Genomic DNA, 18,942 nt, shown 5'->3' on the forward strand with positions numbered 1-18,942 from the left:
AGTCTTCTCAGTACCAGCCTCTGGAGCCCGTTGGACTGCTGAGGATGGAAAACTCCATGGACCAAGACTCTGAGATGCTTGGGTGCACAAAGAGGACTAAAGAACAGACCAAGGCAACATTTTGATTTCAGAAGGCAATCAGATTACTACGCCTGCTGAAGCATGCTTGCTCCTTGCAGGCAGCAGGCCACAACCTATGTATGACCCCTTTAAAAGGGTTGGGATGAGGCAAGCATACACAAGAGTAAACAGAAGGAGCCCACTGGCAGCAACAAGCAGCATACACACACTCCATCATAGCCACGACTATCTCTCAAGTACACCCACAAGGCTGCTTCTTCAGTCCTCCTAAACATACTGCCTTGGTGCATCTCAACCATCAGACCTTGCATTGCAGTAGAGTAAACCAGCCAGATGTAGAAGGCAGCCGTCTATGACATTTCATGGACAAGCACGTAAGAGACTTCACGGACACTTCACAAGATTATGCTACAAGGGTGTTTCAGTTGCCAAATTTCTCTTGTTCTGCACGAACACCTTGCTATCCTAAGCTGTTAGAAGATGGAAACAGGAATTTCAATCATTTCTTACAGTGCTTATCATACTGGGGTCATGCTCCATATAAAGTCCAGCTGCTTGTGCCATCTGCACACAAATAACTCTCCTCTCTTGCATTCTGCAAAAGAGAGAGATGAACGGAGAATGTGTTCTTCCTTGTCTGTGAGACACTTGGCTTCTAATCAGATCTTCCCTCTTTCCCAAAGTCTTACCTCTACATTAGCAAGGATGTTAAAAACAACAGGCTCAAAAACATGTTACACAGCTGCCAGAAACTCAGGAAAAAGCAGCACTAGCTTCCCATTCTTAAACATGCTTGGCAAGACTCTCTAACACAAGATGCTGCTGAAGCATCTACGTTTTGCATAGTTTGGATTCAGTGTGCCAAACAAAACTGCAAGCAGCTTGCCAAAAAATGAGAAATTATTAATTTTTTCATACATCACAGATTTTACTAGTCCTTGCTGCCCTCGCATCACCTAAGGGATTCCAAAACCTTTCTGTAAAGAGAAAACTGCTGCAAAGAGAACGCTGTTTCTAATGCTAGTGCTATTAAGGTCTGGATTCTCAAGCAAATTCTTTGTCTACAAAGTCACAGTTACCCGTATGGGGTGATGTGATACAAAGCAGAGGTCTTAAGCTACAGCAAGTGAGGATCTGCTTAGATGTGATAGCAGCAGGCACGGAAATATGAAATTGCTTACCTTCGGACGGTCTGTAAGGTCCTCAGATAAGCAGGGATCTCCAGATGAGATCCCTCACCTCCACTGCCAACTGTTAGCTGAGGTCTGGGAAAGGGTGGATACTGGCTCCATCCCTTCTGGTCACTCAGGTGCACCGCATGCGCCTGAGTTCCTTGAGTTGGCCCTGCCTGCCTACCAGGTACTCAATTGCTGGTTCATACCATGACATAGCATTTCCACTACACATGGTTAAAGACAGACAGGTAGACTTTGGCAGAAAGAGAATCTTAATTCCTCTGAACACAAATCAACAGTCAACTACCGTGCAAACCCTCAAGCCAAACCTGCATATACATAGGCATACACACGCAAATACTGAAGGCTCTGTGCACAGTTCACTTCTGAGAATTGTCAGAATTGTTATGGCATTCTCAAGGCACAAAGCCACAGCACAAGGGAGCTCTTTGATAGCTCCCTCCATTTCCCTCCACTTTTAGATTAAGAAGATGCCCTGGATCTGCCACCTACCACAGAGGAATTTGCAAGTTTTAAAACAAATAAATAAATGAAAAAATAAAATCCGCAGAGATTGCTCTGTTTTTTAAACTCCAAAGCTGACCTTTGGGTAAAGCAACTGGAGTGCTTCTATTACAAAAAAGGGACTCTGCCTCACATTTTACGAAGGAGAACTAGTAGTGTCCAGACCTGGTTCACATAGGAAACCACAGGCCTTTCTGTTAAGCCAGGATCAGCATCCAGGAGTCAACTCCCAGACTTGAGCTTCAACCACTAAATCTGCTTCAAAGCAATTCCATTGCTAAGCTAATAACTGGAGACTGTTCCTACATCCACTTAAACCAGCAGACACTAATCTCTCCATCTGCAATAAATATGCATGCCATAGGGGTCTGGACAAGATAAGTGGAGCAGATATTTAAGCACTCATACGGTCTGGGGAATCAGCTTCAGAGCTGATAGGGCACAGGAATGAAGAAATTTCTAGACATCTTCACATGACACAGGAACTAAGGAGACAGATACTCATTCTTTCTTGTATCTCTGTGGAGAGAAGCATTAACCCCAGGAGAAAGGCTGAAGCAAGCATGCGTAATACCTGCACACTGCCCTCAAACACTCCTAGATGCATCTGACCCATCAAACTGGTCAACAACAACGACAAAAAGAGCAGGTAGCATCATGAATCAGGACCAAACCAGGTGCAGTACCACAAGAAAAAAAAAAAAAAAAAAGCACAAACAAACAAACAGCCTGTATCTACTTGTGTCCCAGTACTCATTAAAAATTTTGTTCTTCAGTGTTCAAGCTGCTGGAAAGTTGTGGCTGCACTAAGGCTGCTTCAGAAGAAGTCTCCCTGCAAGCCAGTGCAAAAACAAAGTCAGCTGACTTTTCTGAGCTGCTGACCTCAGAAAAGAAGGGGAGTTGCAGGCCACTGAAAGCATCCCATAGTGTAGCTTCATGCCTCACCCTTCAAGGGAGCCCCTACTTGTCACAAAAGCAGGTGCCAGAGCTCCAACACCTGAAAGAAAACATTTCAACCAGTCACCAACACCTCACTCAGGATCTGAATGGCAGTGCTAAGTCTAACGCAAGGAATGTTTATTCAGGTTTCTTCCCCAAGTCCTGGCTGCACAGGGGAGGACAGACAAGATGTGTTCTGCATTTTAGCACATTAAGTTGCTGAACCTTTTCTTACTTATTTCCTTCAGCCCCTGCCATGTGAATGCAAGGAACCTGCTGGCCAGTCAGGAGGCTCTGAAGAGTGATGTTCTGATGCGTTGTCAGAGGGCATCCGGTCCATGCAACCACAAAGCACAAACAACCCTCAGCTACATGAGGAAGCCTCTCCTCTCTACTCCAGCAAGGCGGCCGAGAAGGCCTTTAAATAAGCACCTCACTGGGCTTAGCCCAGTGACCAGCTTAATGTTGAGCTATCAGCTCTTTTCATTCTCTGACTCAAGGGATGTTTATTCAGGTTTCTGAAGCAAGGACAGCCCAATCCAATTTGGTAGCATCTAAGGGACTAGGATTCCTCTGGGGGAAAATTCAGAAACAAATGACACCATATAAACAAGTGCAGTTGGTGCTTCCTGCTGTGGCACAGCCACGTTTATCTACACCACTGGACTCCAGTGGCTTGTACCTACCTCAAGTGCCCCAAGCTGTAGTATCGTGATTCTCCATCTGTTGAACGAACAACCTTGACAGTAAACATGGGCTGCAGCTGCCGTAGCTCTAGCAGGACAATGGCCAGGTAGTGAATGAAGAGCAGTGCATCCACCAGAGACACTGCATACTGCACTATTCCTTGGTAGTTGGTGTCCTTTGAGTCCAAGATGCGAACGCCATAAAAAAGCCAGTAGGAAAACACAAACAGGAAGATGAGGACCAGCAAGAGGGCCCGGAACACAAACACCCTTGGTATGTCTGCCTTGGGCTGGCGGAAAAACAGAGCCCAGGTCCCAATCAGAAGAATGAGGAGTTTAAATGCCACAGAGATGAACAGTCCCTCACAGACAGTACCACACGGCTCCAGATCATCCCGCCACAAGATCTGGGGCAACAGAATGAAGGCAATGGGGGTAAGGAAGACGAGGAGTCCGAGAACAGCTGCCACTGTTAAACCAAGGTAACGTTTGCAGTCCAACTCAACGCTGTCCTCCAGATCCTTACTGATCCTGGCTATGTCCTCCTGGGAAATGCTGTGCTCAGAGGTACCTGTGATTGCTGTTGTGGTCTCACCCCAGTTGTCATCCTATGAGAGGAAGAGAGAAACAACAACAACAGTGAAACAATCGGGTTATTTCTTCCAGGTCTTCTATTTTTCTTGCCTGGAAAAAGCTTATAATGTGAGACTTAAATCTTCTACGTAAAAGAAACACCTTCAAAATATTGAAGGATCAACCCTGAAAATTAATAAGATTCAGCCCAAATCAGTGTCTATAAATGCTGAGTGGTAAAAACATGTAACTGTAGAGCAGGTAGCTCAACTTTCTTTGCCACTCAATATATCTCAGAAATTCTTTTTCCAGTACACCTAAGTGTGTAATCACACACAATTAGTACTTAAGTGTTAATAATACAGCATAACTCTTGGAAACTGTAGTAATCATCAGGTCCTACACAGAAAACAAGGACTAGCACTCTGCAGGCCCATGTAGTGGGCTGTAGTGCAAGTGCATCACAGAATCACCTGGAAGGGAAAAGTCCATTTCAGCGTTTCAAGCCAACCACAGTCATTACACAATCATAAACAAGTTCACACATTGTTTTTCCATCTGTAAGAGAAGCAATTACACTCCTAGCAAGTTATTCTACCTTTTCTTTTATTCTCCTCTACAGTAGCATTGTCCTCAGTGGCTAATATATTTGAATAAAAGTTAAATTTGAAAAAAATCACACGTAGCCATTGAAAATATTTTCTGGTATGATGCTTTAAACTTACTATACTGTAAATATAATCAAGCTTCAGATTGCAAAAGGCATTCAGAAAGCCTAATTTCTTTCCCTGCTAATTTCAAAGGACTTCTGCAGGCTAATACTTCCACCCCATGATGCCTTCAATTGCTACTTCTTGGTACTGGCACAGCCAAAGAGCTGTACTGACAGACGTGGGTTTGGGATTTGACTCACAGTTGCTGTTGAAGTGACTCATACCTGAGAAGACTCCTGGTACTTCTCACAAATAGGTACCAAACAACGTCAATGCACATGTTTTGCTGCTTGGCACCCAACACCTTTGTAGCTCAAGGCTCATTCAGAAGTGCATATTTTGCTTTTGCTCTCACCCTCCCAAATCTTTCTTTCTGCAGCTTCGGTCATATATAGGATTTACACCTTCTCCCAGACTTTGGCAATTACATATGCTGAGCTAAGCACTTTGTTTTAAAGAAACAGACATCATTTTATACACAAGACACAATACTTATAGACATGAGTGCTGCAGGAATGTAAGACTAGGGGTTTCCTACTTACCACTTGAATATAAAGCATTATTCACCTCTATAAAAGCTACAGGAAAGAGTCCTCAAGAACCTTTGGGGGAGCAGCAGACAGAAGCAGCAAGACTGCTGTGAACAACTTTGGTATTTTAACTTCCAATGCACTTCAACACCTCCCTGCCTACAGGAGTAGGGTTTTGAGATAGACCAATCACAAACAGACAGTAACTCAAAGTAATCTAAGGGTTTTTTGAGTCACTCCTCATCAAAGCAGAGAAGAGATACCTGTACCGTAAGATTTCCTGAAAGGAGTATAATCATGTCTCATTTTCCTTTTTGCCCATGTCTCCAGTAAAACAATCTAAGCATTTCAAGTATTTTATGCTTATATACAAAATAGCTCTGCATGATTTCATCCTTTTGATTGACTGAGAAGCTGTGCAGAACAGAGAAGGGACAGAAACACCACAGTGGCTTAAGGCTACAGCTCAGAAGAAAACAGGCAATTCTAGTCCCAGTTTACAACTTCAAACAGTTCCTCCCGTTCTAAATGGCACAAATATAAAAATCATGCAGTTACATGGAAATATAAGTCTAAATCTCAAATGGTACAAGGTTGCTGAATCCAATCTAGGGCACTCTGCTTCCCAGGAGAAAAGTCTTGCTTATGTATCTATTCAATTTCCTTTGACTTTAAAACGCATTGAGGAGGTCTGCATGAAAACAAAGGCCTAAAAATTTTCCAGAATGTTTACATGTACTTAAAGTAATAGCTGGGACTCTTGAAAAAACATATTTGATTACAAATATTAAATGGAAGTACATGTAAGGGCTACCATATGCAACCTGAATAGAAAATTGGCAATTTTGTTTTGAAAGAATGAAGTTAGAGCCCCATAGCTAAAAACAAACACACCAAAAATGCAACCCAGGAAGTATGGAAACATCCTGAATTCTTTGTTTTGCAGAATCAGACATTCTTTGCCAATGAATATGCACCTTCACATTAATTGCTAGCGCAGAGAGTGTTGGATCCATCCTAGATACAGCCTAAAATAAGCACTCTTCTTATTTATTAATAATGATATATTAGTTTCAGTGAGTTTGGAGGGTTTTTCCCCTAAATTCCTAGCTATTTTGCACTACCTTTATACTTCTTGCCTCCTTTTCTTATTAGGGGATACTGGCCCTAACATTTGACACTACGATCCCGTGCAAATCCTGTTTAAAGACAAAAGTGTACACACAGGTGAAAGGCTTGACCTGAATATTGCACAGTGAGATGATGGAAACACATGTTTCTATAGAGCTTGGCAGATAACACTCTGGAAACAGAAGCAAATCAGTGCCCCAGGGGTAAGTCATGTCAGCGCTGGTGCTGTCAAAAGCAATGCTCTCAGGAAAGACAAAACTGATGAGACCTTAGTGTAATGCATGAATAAACAGTAGCCATAGGTCATGGTAGTGTACTGACAGCATGTAAGCAACATGCCTCTTCCTATTCACATGAGACAAAGTCATAGGCTCTGTTCCAAAAATCAAACTCCACATTTGACTTCTCTGCCTCCTTACCTGGCCCTCCTCTGTTCGAGAGGCGTCATTCCCGAGCAGCGGTTCTGCAGGAGGTGTCTGGATAGTGACGGACTTCTCTGACCGACTGCCATCTTTGCTTCGTGGTGATTTGTGCCTGTCCCGACTCCTTTTCCAAATAGAGCAAGAGAAGAAGAAAGTTACCAAAGAGTTTCTGGAGCACAGCTTCGAACCTTTAACTTACTTGCAGCAGGTGCCCTAAGAATTTGGTTTTAGTCATGCTTGCTCACCTCTTGATCAACACGGATGTAATTTGCAATAGAACAAGCTTCAGGAGAGGAAGAAAGTGACCTCGTCCAAAGCAGCACACCGCCCTGTGGCTGGGGCAGTTTAACTTGTCAGTTACTGAAGAGGGTCACCACAGGGACAAAGGCACATCCCTACTATCTCAACTCTTCTTAAAATGGCAGTGCTGGGCTTAAAAGGGAAGCTTGCATTCCCTCAACAGCTAAGAACGCCATTTGGGACTAATTGATCTACACAGCTATCCACCTCTGATAGGGTGTCCCACAGGGACACGCAAAGGTAACACAAGGAAACCTCAGTTCCTACAGGTTGTAATCTTGTCAGCTGGGACCTCAACACTGTAGGACAATTGGTGATGTTTATTTGCATTCCCAGCTAACTTCTCACAAAGAGAGCAAAAACATCAATGGCAGCAGAGCAGTACTCACTGTCAGAGTACCTTTGTAGACCTCATGGCTTCCAATATGAGAATGCCCCAAAATGAATTAAGCCTGATCAACCTGCTTGACAGTACTTCCCTCCCATTTCATACCTGGACAGGGCGGTGACCTTTGCACCATAGACCCTCATGTACTCAGACACTGGTTAAAGCCCAGGAGTGAGCAGGGTCCCAGCACTGGATTGTGGTAATCCCCAAAAAAGGTTTCATAGGATGAAACTTCCTTCTGTTTGCAATAGGAGGCTTTAGAATTTGGTATGCTGTTTTGAAAACCTGTAAGACATCTTTCCACACTGCATTCTGAACTTCAGAGAGCAATCCACACTGGGGCATGGATTGGTGATGTTAAAGGAAAAGGTATTGGACAAAGGGAAGAAAGACAAACGAGATGTTTTACTCAAGAACTGGACTGCCAGCAAAGAAGGTATTTCATGGAAGAATTCTTTTTCCAACCATGAGGGATAACTGCTTATGAAATGCAAAGTTATTTTGGACCAACTCAGTTCTAAGTTACAAAGACCATAAATGGAACCAGTTTTGCTTGTAAAACTAATGATGAAGATTAAAAAAAAAAACAAATGAAGAAAAAAGGAAAACAAAAAAAGGAAACGAAAAAAGAACAAGCATACTTTCCAAGTAATTAGATGTCTTAGAGTAAGAGGTTTTTTGATGGCACTGAACTACCAAAACAGAAAGAGGACTTGCTATTCAAGTTCACAAAAGCCTGCCTTCAAATCCAATCAACGCTGATAAAGGACTTGTTGTGGACTCAAGCACCACTTAAGTTCTATTAGAAAAAAACACCACCAACAAAGAGAAGTCAGGAGGATGGGGAGGGGGAGAAAGGAAGCCTTATTGTTACACAATAAAGAAATGGTATCAGAATAGAAACAAGTGGCAAGTATCAGCTTAGGAAGTCTGACACATCTCCCCAGAGACTCTATTCACCCCTCAACACGTTAAAGCAAAGTCAAGTGATTTTTTTCCTTCGGATGGCGCTTCTCCAATTTTTCCAGCCACATGCAACCCCAGCATACCAGCAACAGTTTGAATGTCATTAAAATAATGGCATAATTGCTTCCTATCTTGTCTCTGGGTTCCTCTGGAGAACTCTCGGCATGCATCGCCTCTAGAGCTGTAGCCCCGTTGATTACATCCTGGCTTACGTTTTGTTTTTTTTTTCTTCTTTTTCCACAGGACACATCCTTGCTTAAAGCAGCAAGTAATCAAAAATAAATATTTTCTTACCCTTGTCTGTGGGCTTTTTTGGAGTGACCTGAGTAGTGGGAGTATCCCGAATACGTCGATTCTGTATCCATTGCAGCAGACATGGGGTCCACAAGGATTTTGTTTAGAAGACGAGTTCTCGGTGCTCCTGAGGTGGAGTCCGTGATAAAAGTGCTTTCCTGAGTACTCTTTGCTTCCCAGTCATTAGTGAGGCCTGGTCCTTCGGGAGCAAGTGCTCTTCACTTGCAAGGAGTCCTTCCAGAGGCAGGATGGGGGAAGCTCTGCTCCTCACGATCGGCCTAGGAAAAACAAATAGGCACGCTAAGCAAAGCAAAACAGCATTCACGCTGTGTTAATTCCCTCACCCCCATCCACTCGGCCACATGTCATTAGCTCATCACACTGTGCCCAATTTACAACCTCACCCCATCTCTGTTTCTGAACTGCACTGGAGACACACAGCCATTTGCAGAGCTTTAAATAAGCTGGTAGAAATCTAGTCCATTTATCCAAAAATCTGAAACAGCTTCAGTCACTTGCAGAAGACCTTTGAGCCTTGGTGAAGACTGGGCATCCTGGACACAGACACTCACCCCTAGAAAAGATACTGGGCTTGACTTCCACATCCCCATAACACACATCCCGAATACCAGCATGTTCAGAATGGCAGCAGTATAGTCTGCTGCTCCTGAGGGAAGGGACGGGGGTGTGTGTGACTATCCCAGCAGAAATGCTGCTAACGATCAGACCACCGTGTCTGAACCTGCTTTGTTTTCATAGCCGCAAGGTGTGCCCATTTTACAAGCATTTGCTACTACACAATCGATGGCACGGGGAGTGCCTCCATTCCTTCGCCACCTTTGCCTCCAAAGCTAATTTGGGCCTTGAAGAACTAAATTTTACTAAAAGTTATAGCTATATATACACACACTAATCGCACCAGGGAGAGTTGATTAGAGATCGTAACTGGCTTATATGGGCCAACATTTCTTGTGGCACATCTCCACTTGGAACAGAAGCTTAAATCCTATCTGCAAAGGGCAGAAGAAAGCTGTCTGTTTTGGGATGGGAACACAGTAATAACAGAACAGCCTCTAATAGTTACACGCCAAGAACTTTGAACCCTGTGGGGGGGAAAGAAAAAAAAAAAAAGGCAGACATCCAGTTACTTCCCAACTCTGTATTCTGCATTTGCCAAGAAGGAACACAGAAGAATTAGGGAAGAATTAATTCCCCCCAGCCAGGGGGAATTAAGCACAGTGGCACAGTGCAGGGTTTGACATGGAGCAGCACTCTCCCATGCTTCCTGCCAGACCACTGCCCTGAGCCAACACCGGCAGGACAGAGGGCTATGGGCATGTGGAAGTCTGAGCAGGCAAAAGAGTGCTTTAAATAAAATTAAATCCCTCCATTTCTCTCTGCTCGCAACGCTTTTTAAAGCTGTTAGCAATAGAAGAGTCAACAACTGCTTTCCATCTTCTACCTTCCCAGAGAAGAAGAGCAACAGAAACCAAGCCTAATACTAGGCCGGCTCCCCTTTCCAGCCACAGAATTCCTGCACCAACACCTCCAGAAAAGCTCATGAGCAAGCAGAGAGCCCTCTGCAATGCACAAACCCTGCTTAAGAACCAAGTCCAGGCTCCACAGGCTTCCTTGGCCCACAGCATTATGTGGAGCTGCAGGCATTTACCCGAAGCTTGAGCTCACCAGGGCTCCCAGGAAGGAAGTGTTGGAGAACCTCAGCACACATGAATTCCTAGGCTGTAAGGGAACATCGTGCCTCAAAAAGCTCCTCAAAGGAAGCACAGAATTTATGAAGGACGAACAAGAATGGAAACATAACGCCTGGTTTTGGAAGGGAAGAATGATGAATTTAGACTGCACAGGCACAACAAAAAACAAAGCCAAGGCACGGCACAGTTTGAAATACAGCATCATGACTGTAACAGGAACTAAAATCCCCCAGCCAGGGAGACATGATGCACACAGCCTGGAACTTATGGCTCCAGCAACAGGACAGGACTCAGAAAAGCTGTTTTTTAGCTCTATCCAGCTAAGCCACCTCAGAAAAAATCCCTTCTTCCACGCTCCAAAAAGCAGTGTTATAGCAACAGAGATGAGCACTAAAGGACCTTGTGAGCACCAATACCCTCACAAGCACAAGAGGTGTTAACAAGTATTATGGGATTAACCCACTCACTGTGGCATTACTAGAGGAAGAGAGAGCGACCATGTTCACAAACATAGCAAAGCCTTAGAGGAACCTGTGAAGGAGGTTTCAACACACATGATTGCTTTTCTCCCTCCAAATCCCAGGCAGAAGACTCAGAGCTAGAGATGTCAGAGAATACTTCAGCAGATAGAAACTGCTGTGAAAAAATGCCCAGGCTTCCTAGACAGGAACCACAAGCATGCAGTTCCAGTTTGGCAGTGGGGGAAGCAAGGCAGCACTGGGCATGGGAAGCAGCCTCACAGTAAGACTAACATGGGAGCACTGAGGCAGGCTGGATCATGCCAACTTTCATTTTCTCTGTAAACAAGACCAACGGTTTTGACATAGCTCTGTGAAAAGTCAACAACCAGGCCACCAAAAAACGTTAAGCCTCCTGGACTGCAGTCAAAAGCAATGTGATGAACTCAGGAACTCGGCACCACCTCCTGCTCCAGCTGCAGGATGTACTGGGGGCTGAACAGCTCTTCCCACCACGGCAAGTGGGAATAAAACAAACCTGCCCAACCTCAGCTGGAAAAAGCAGAAGATGCCTGGCTTCGTCTGGTGCCCAATTGAGGCTGACCTTCGGAAGGCTTCCTAGATTTGTCCATCAGAAGATAGCTTAGATTGCAAGCCCAGTCCAGCTAGAATGAAGCAAAGAATCTAAGGTGGGTGCACAGTCTGCAGCGAAAATCAATCCAGGTACTCTTTTTGCAGTCAAACAAGCAGGGCACCTACTTCCTGGACTACGTCGTGGCAGGAATGGGGCTAGCCTTATCCCAAGAAAGCTTCTGGGATTGCTGGGAAGGAGGTGGGAGGCCCCCATCAGTTGGGGCCTCATCCCTCCAGAAACAAGTGCGAATGAGAAGCACAATCCAGTTAATTCAAACAGTTTCACAAGAGATCACTACACCTCCTGCAGAAGGCATGGTCTGTTTGCAGAGCACCTGGCCCTGTGTGAAACAAAGCTCCTTTGGCTTCAGGGTACAGCTGCACTATACTTGGGCTTTGACAGGAAAGACGGTGTAAGTAGCTCCCACCTCCACACCACAGTTCACCACTCTCAGTTGTGTCAACACAATTCTCAGAGAGCAAACAACACCACTGTAAGGAAGGAAAAAAAAAAAATAGTAGTAATCTCCCCTCCCTACTTTGCCACACTTTTGTCTTGGGTCCTTTCTGTGACCCAGTTCATAGTACAGCACCAAAGAGCAAAACCAACCCCGCGATGGAAAGTGGCAGAGGCAAACACCTAGAGGGTGGATAGGATCTCTCCTGTGTGCAAACAAGCGTGTTGTGCAAGCGCACACTTTGCTGCCAGTAGTAGGGCTGAGACTCTCACTTTGCCTTTCCCTCACTCACAGATGAAAGAAGGAAGCTGCTGATTTCATCTTACTGTGAACTCCTTGATGGAACCAATGCTAAGGAGGCCTCAGAGGAGATTTGGGGACCCCAGTCAGTCTGGCAAGAAGCATGGCCGAATCCTGCCCTACAGGGGAGAAATGTAGTTACCCCAAGTATTGAAGAGATCACTATAATTATAGTTCCTACACAGCTATGCAACTCACTGTAACTCCCTCTTTTCATTTGCACATAAATCTACCAAAAAAAGTTCTTTTGAATTGCTATTTTCCATGCTGGGAGCCCAATTCCATTTCCAGTGAAGTTTGCTTTGTGATCGTCTTCAAGGCAGCACAATTTGGCTCCCGGCCCGAGGGAAATTTAAAGGAGCAAGTTACATCTTTAAATCAAAGAGGGAAAACGCAAACAAGAGCTTTTTTCTTTTTTTTTTTTTTTTTTTGCATCCCATGCTTTCCCAATGGATTTCCCCCTGTGGAGCTGAGGCAAACGATTCTATCCCAGCCTAGCTTTGAAACTTTTGCCTGTGCAATTTCATTCTTTCATTTATTCAGTTTAGATCTTGCAACCTATTGGAGTCAACTTACCCATTTGTGCATGGAGTTTCAAATATCCAGAAGTGTCATATAGAATTTACATATATCCAGAAGCAGCCACCAGTGCCCACAAGTACGTGTGCACGTTTGGTTCAGCGCACTGCAGGCCTCACTCCTACAGTAGCCTACAGAGCAAAGGATGCCTGCTAACGATTGAGACGAGCTTTACAGATTTAAACACGCAGAACCCCAAGAGCCATGCTAAGGGACAGCATCAGGCTTCAGGAGCAGAAATAATTAAAAGACTGCTGGACAGTCAGGAAACATTCCAGAGGCAGCATTGACTCGGCAGTTACAACACATTCCTGTTATTCACCTCAAAAAAACGACGTAATTCACTGCATTCAACTGCACACATAGAAAGATCTATGAGCAATGCCACAGGAACCTCTTGCTTTTGAATTTCCTGAGCGGGCCCCAGTCCAGCAGTGTGACCTGTAAGCACAAGAGTTCACCCACACTGATCCACTTGCAGAGCCAAGGCTCTCCATTAGGTTTAACTGCCAACAAGCTCTTGGAAGTTATTGTTTTGGAAAAAGTTTTTCCAAAAGCTTATATACTTCTGCATGTCATTAAATACGTTTCAATCTAGCCTTGAAGTAGGTAAACCAGAGCCTTTGCTCAATGGTGGTGGCTCCTGATTTGCAAGCCCCTCATCCTAAAAATAAATGTTTAGCAGTCAGCAAATCTAAGCCCTCTAGCGATGTGTTCTCTTTTCTTCACTGCTCACATGCTCCTTAGAAACAGTTCACAGACCCCCGGGAATTCCCAGCCCCTGGGCTGAAAGCCATTAGTCCATGACATGGATATTTCAAAAAGAAAAGAAAAGCCACTTAATTTATTGGAGTGATCCACCTGCATGTTTAATCATAATGCAGACTCGAAAATTTAGTGGGGCTATCTCAATCGAGAACAAAAATGCCTGAACAAAACCAGCACTATGAGAGCAGTGTTTCCAAGCACACCACCTCAACATACAGCTGATCCACAACTTGGGAAGCTCCATGCGGGACCCATCAGTCAAGCCCTTCCCAGGAGGATGCCCTATGCCCACTGTAAGAACCACATCTGTGCTGCCCAAGTTTGTGAAGCACACAAGCAGCATCCAAGTCATCAATCATGCAAATTATACCTTAGTTGCTAATTTGTCAGAGTAGTACAAGGAGTGCAAGCTTTCCCATCTCCCACGTTAATGGACCTTCAAAAGCACTTCTCAATCCCAGGACCGTGTTTTCTTGTTATTCCAGAGCATCTGAGATTGCACGTATGCAGGAACTCAATTTTCAACACTGGTATCTATAACCCCATAGCCTTGCTGAAACAAACAGGGCAAATCTGCCTTGAAGCTTGTGCTTCATACTGCCTACCAGAACAGATGGTACCCACATCTCATTTAGAAAGTTTACTTGTATCCACAGCAGTTAGATACCAGGATAAAATTAAAGGCTATAAATTATAAAGGTTTCTCTACCAAAAGCATACCCTCTCCTTTAGGATATCCACATCTTCCTGAATTGTCTATTTGGATTTTAAAGAATAAGTCTAAAGACCCTAAACAAACCCTCAGGACAGAGGCTCCCTCTGATGCTCTCCTTCTGCTCAATCCATAACAGATACCACGTAGACTAGGCAAGAACAAAGCGCACTGGCCCCTGAGAAAACAACCAGTTTTTCAACCTCAATCAGGTAGCTGATGATGAATTAAAACTCCTGAGGTAGTTCTGAAAATGGTTTACTCACTCTTTCTGCCAAACCTTCACAATGACTGCTTCCAGCAGTGTCACGGTTCTCTGCTCAAGACCGTCTCTCGAGCTCCGACACAGCACAAGGGGCCACATGATCCCTAAGAGCAGGGTGACATTTTTGATACCATTCTCAGCTCTGGTTGTCAGAGGGGTGGATGGAAGGAAGGCCACCAAAGTAGCAAGACGCTCAGTTCTGCAGGATTACCACAGTCACAGAGGCTGTGTTTCATTTGTGTGGTTCTGTGGCAGCAAGCCCTGCCAGGTACACGTATCCATAATACAAGAACACTGCCGCTACTAACTAAAACCAAAAGGACAGTAGCAACCACAAGGAGTTCTGTGTTTGGGTGAGCGCCAGCAGGCACAGTTCAAGCGCCTGAGCCCGTTCCAAAGCCAACGACTGCAGGGCAGCTAGCTGGGTGCCCGGGAGGCTGGCACAAGGCTGGAAGCCCTTCCAACACCGCGTGTGGCTCATGCAGAGCATTCTGTGGGGAGGCTTTCTGCAAGGCTCCATTCACCATTTATTTTTCGAAATTAGCAACGAGTTGACCACTAAACTAACGCTGGTCTCAGAGCTGCGGCCAAACTCCCGCGGGGAAGAATAGCCCAGCACGCTGAAGGCCAAACTCTGCAAACATCACATCGTTTGGGAATGCTCCGCAACTCTTCCGAAAGCCGGGACAGCCCAGCGACCTCACAGCACGCACTCCGCAGCGCACGGACTTCAAGGAATGAACGCAGTGTCGGTGTCACTTCACGCATTCACTTTTTATGGCTGGAAAAATCCGCGGCCAAGGCGTTACGGACAAACGCGGAGCCAAAGCGACTCGCTCGTAACCCCGCAGATCCTCCGCACAAGGCACGGGGTTGTTTTCCACGGCGGCCACCCGACGCAGCGAATAGCTTTGCCCTCTGTTGGGCGCGCTCAGCTCCGCACCGCGAATCGGCAGCGCCGGGGCGCTGGGAAGAATCTCCGCTCAGCTCCCAAGCAGCAGATCCCCAGCCGCGAATCCGCCGACCAGACATCACCGCTCCGTTGCTCGCCACGAGCGCAGGCACCCAGCCGGCCGCTCGCCGGGCAGCGCGGCCGTGCCGCTCCCGTACCCCGCCAGCGGCTCTCCCAGCGGGCAGCTCCGGCGAGAAGCGCGGCGAACGGGGCCGCCCAGCCGAGCCCGTGGCTCTCACCCCCCGGGCCTCCCCGTCGGGCTCGCGGCCGCCCGCCCCACCGCCCAGCCCCGGAGACGCAGACGGCCGCCGGGATCCTCTCCCGCCCGGCGGCGGAGTCGCGGCGGCAGGAGGGCGCGGACCCCACGCGGGCACGCAAACACGCGGAGCGACCGACCTGCCTGCCGCCGCCCCATGCCGCTCAGCCGGCACCGACCCGCCGCCGTGCCCCGCCGCCTTCCCCCGGCGGCGGCCGCAGTCGCCGCCGCTTTCCGCTTCCTGTGCCCGGCACCGCCCCGTCCCTCCCCCGGCTCCAGCCGCGCGGCCCGGCCCTGCCGGCGGGGTGCGCCCGGTCCCGGCTGTACCGCGCTGGGAGCGGCCGCCCCGCCGCGAGCCTCCCCCTCCGGGGCCCGGCCTCGCCCCTCACCTGTCGTCGGCGCGGCACGGAGAGCCGTCCCTCCTCTCGCCCTCCAAACCTGCGGCCCCGTGTTTCTCTCCCTCCCTGGCGAGAGGCTGCTGTCTGCGCTCCTCGCTCGGAGAGATCTGCGGTGAGGGAAGGCACCCCAGCACTGAAGGCCTAACCCACCGTGCCTCCCACCCTCACCTTTTCTGTGCCTGCATGGTGCTCCTTTCTCTAGGACAGCCCGTTTGAAAAAAGGTCTGGGGCCATACAATGAACTCACAGGTGAGAATCATAGAACGGCCTGTGTTAAAAAGGACCACAATGCTCATCTAGTTTCAATCCCCCTGCTGTGTGCAGGGTCACCAACCAGCAGACCAGGCTGCCCAGAGCCACATCCAGCCTGGCCTTGAATGCCTCCAGGGATGGGGCATCCACAGCCTCCTTGGGCAACCTGTTCCAGTGTGTCACCACCCTCTGGGAGAAAAACTTCCTCCTAATGTCTAACCTAATCCTCCTCTGTGAGAATGCACAGAAGAAAGCCAGACCTCCTAGATTCCAGTCCTGCAACTTGAATTACTCAAGAGCAATGCAGCCAGTGAAAGGAATGAATGCAGATAGCACTGGAGTTACTGCTGTCAGATAGTTTCCGCAGCACATTACTGTGTGTTCCAGCACATGACAGGGCTGGAAGAGACTGCTATCAAGCGATGGTGTCCATCTTATGTTCTGTATCAACTCGTGCCCAAACCTGCCTGAGGCACCAGTGCCCTGCTGCATTCCTCCCAACTGCCCAGTGCTATGTCTGGTGACATGCTGACAGTTGGCCTGAATCTTGAAAGTCTTTTCCAACCTTAACGATTCTGATTCTGTGACATCACACTGGGCCCAGCACTGATCCCTTTGCTCCACAACTGCACCAAGGCAAAGAAGGGATGTGCTGATGGGCTCAGAGGCAGATAGTGAGGTGCTGCTACATGCTTATCTTTCATCATGCTTAGACCACTGAGACATGAGGAAGCATTTGGCAAGAGTCAACCTACTTGCATGGTGGGATCATAGTTTAGGAATTTGTAAAGTGCTATGCTCATGGACATTATGTTTTTCAGGATATCTTGATCTAGCTGTGGGTGTCTGGGTTCAGTATCGGGGAGTTCAACTTGATGACCTTTAAAGGTCCTTCTGATTCTATGGCTGGTACTGCTTTGTGGCATGCATTTGGAACAGATGAAGTGTCAAGACCCAGACAGGACACAAGGCCTGTTTCATGATGCCGCACACAGAAAAGGGATATCAGATTCTAAATCCTTTTCTGCAGCTGACTTGCCTATGTTCACCAAAACCTCTTAATTTCCTCAAAATTTGTCTCCTTACCCCTATATAAATATATGCACACGCATCATAGAATCACCAAGGTTGGAAAAAGACCCCTCAGGTCATCTAGCCCAACCACCAACCCACCCACCATGCCCACTAACTGTGGCTCTCAGTGTCTCATCTACACGGTTCCTGAACACCTCCAAGGTGACTGCACCACCTCCCTGGGCAGCTCCCTCTGCCTCACCACAGCTTCTGACAAGACATTTTTCCCAATATCCAACCTGAACCTCCCCTGACATGAGTGAATGCACGTGCTACAACTTCAAGTTCACTGAAGTAGGCAAGGAAAGCTTTGCACTTACTTCAATAAATAAATTAATAAAAGAAGCAGTCAGGAAAAAAACAAACTTTCTCAGGTCTTACAAACAGCAGCTTCTGACTTCCCTGAACACTCATTTGATTGTTTTATTTATTTTCCCTTAGAAGCATGACTAATATTCTTATTTTTAGAGGAAAAAATATTTGTAATTCTACTAATCTTGTTACTGCATTCTGGTTTTTGCTCTGAAAAACTTACGTTGAACAGCAGACCACGGAGAAGTGCATTTTTGGTCACATGTGTAGAACACAAGTGATCTTGGATCTGCTTGAATAGTCACTTTCTGTAACACAGACATTATCCCTTCTTATAACAAACCCCTTTGTGTTTTGAGTCATTCTGTCTTAAATTTTAGTTTTCTGATCATAGTTCATGGCCAGCCAGCTATCCTGTCAAATTACCTAAATAAACCTCCACGTACTCTTCTAAAATCATCTATTCTAAAGTAGCGGGAGCTTTCACATAACTTTGTTAGGTTACACTTTTAGATCATGTTAAATATGCTAAAATGTTTGCTTCTTTTTTCTCCCTCCATTGATCATTAGATTCACTTGGTTTTAAGTACACCGGATATTTATTATTACATTTTTCTACTGATCATTTTTGTGAGCTGGATTCTGCCTTGTTTGGAGACACATAGAATATTTTTGTTAAGATACTGAGGCTGAAACTGATGTAGATTTTCCTGTCACCTTGGAAACTAGTCTTTGTTTTCTCCAAATCCAAACTCCACCTTCCCCAGCACACAGTGAGGTATTCAGTAACAAAAAAAAAAAATCACAGATCTGCATGCATCTGTAAAACTTGACCTGTTTCTGCAGTTTCTTATTGCTTACTGTGTAGGATGAAAAGACCATTCTCAAGTTGGAGGCCACAGAGCTTCCTCACCTAAACTAGAATTTGTGTGCACAATGCTCTGAGAGAATAAGAGGCAGGGACTCGTCTCAAGTAAGAAACATAAGCACAAGCTGAGCTAGTTTGAGTTACTGCTCACTCTTACTTGGCATCAGCTTGACTCTCCAGCATGGGATGAAGAGAGCTGGATGCCCCTTCACAGGTCCTCAG

The 18,942-nt window shown here is 46.2% G+C and overlaps 1 protein-coding gene across 4 annotated transcripts in view; it reads right to left on the bottom strand.

The window, feature by feature from the left end:
* VANGL1 (VANGL planar cell polarity protein 1) overlaps positions 1-18,942 on the bottom strand; it is a 48,434-nt gene that overhangs the window by 25,954 nt on the left and 3,538 nt on the right. For 2 of the 4 annotated variants that reach the window (XM_042809852.1, XM_042809849.1), the window contains exons 1-4: positions 15,957-16,008; positions 8,724-9,001; positions 6,773-6,899; positions 3,407-4,014 (exon numbers count right to left, since the gene is read on the bottom strand). In XM_042809852.1, the coding sequence (XP_042665786.1) occupies positions 3,407-4,014; positions 6,773-6,899; positions 8,724-8,806 (818 nt within the window). In that variant the 5' untranslated portion in view covers positions 8,807-9,001; positions 15,957-16,008. Of the gene's footprint in view, positions 1-3,406; positions 4,015-6,772; positions 6,900-8,723; positions 9,002-12,310; positions 12,604-15,956; positions 16,009-18,942 lie in introns of those variants that run through there. The other 2 variants (XM_042809851.1, XM_042809850.1) reach the window with 2 other exon arrangements.

This window comes from Centrocercus urophasianus, unplaced genomic scaffold (genome assembly GCF_019232065.1).
Source record: "Centrocercus urophasianus isolate 14NV4802_14NV808 unplaced genomic scaffold, USGS_Curo_1.0 seq_12, whole genome shotgun sequence".
In the NCBI taxonomy this organism is placed as follows: domain Eukaryota; kingdom Metazoa; phylum Chordata; class Aves; order Galliformes; family Phasianidae; genus Centrocercus; species Centrocercus urophasianus.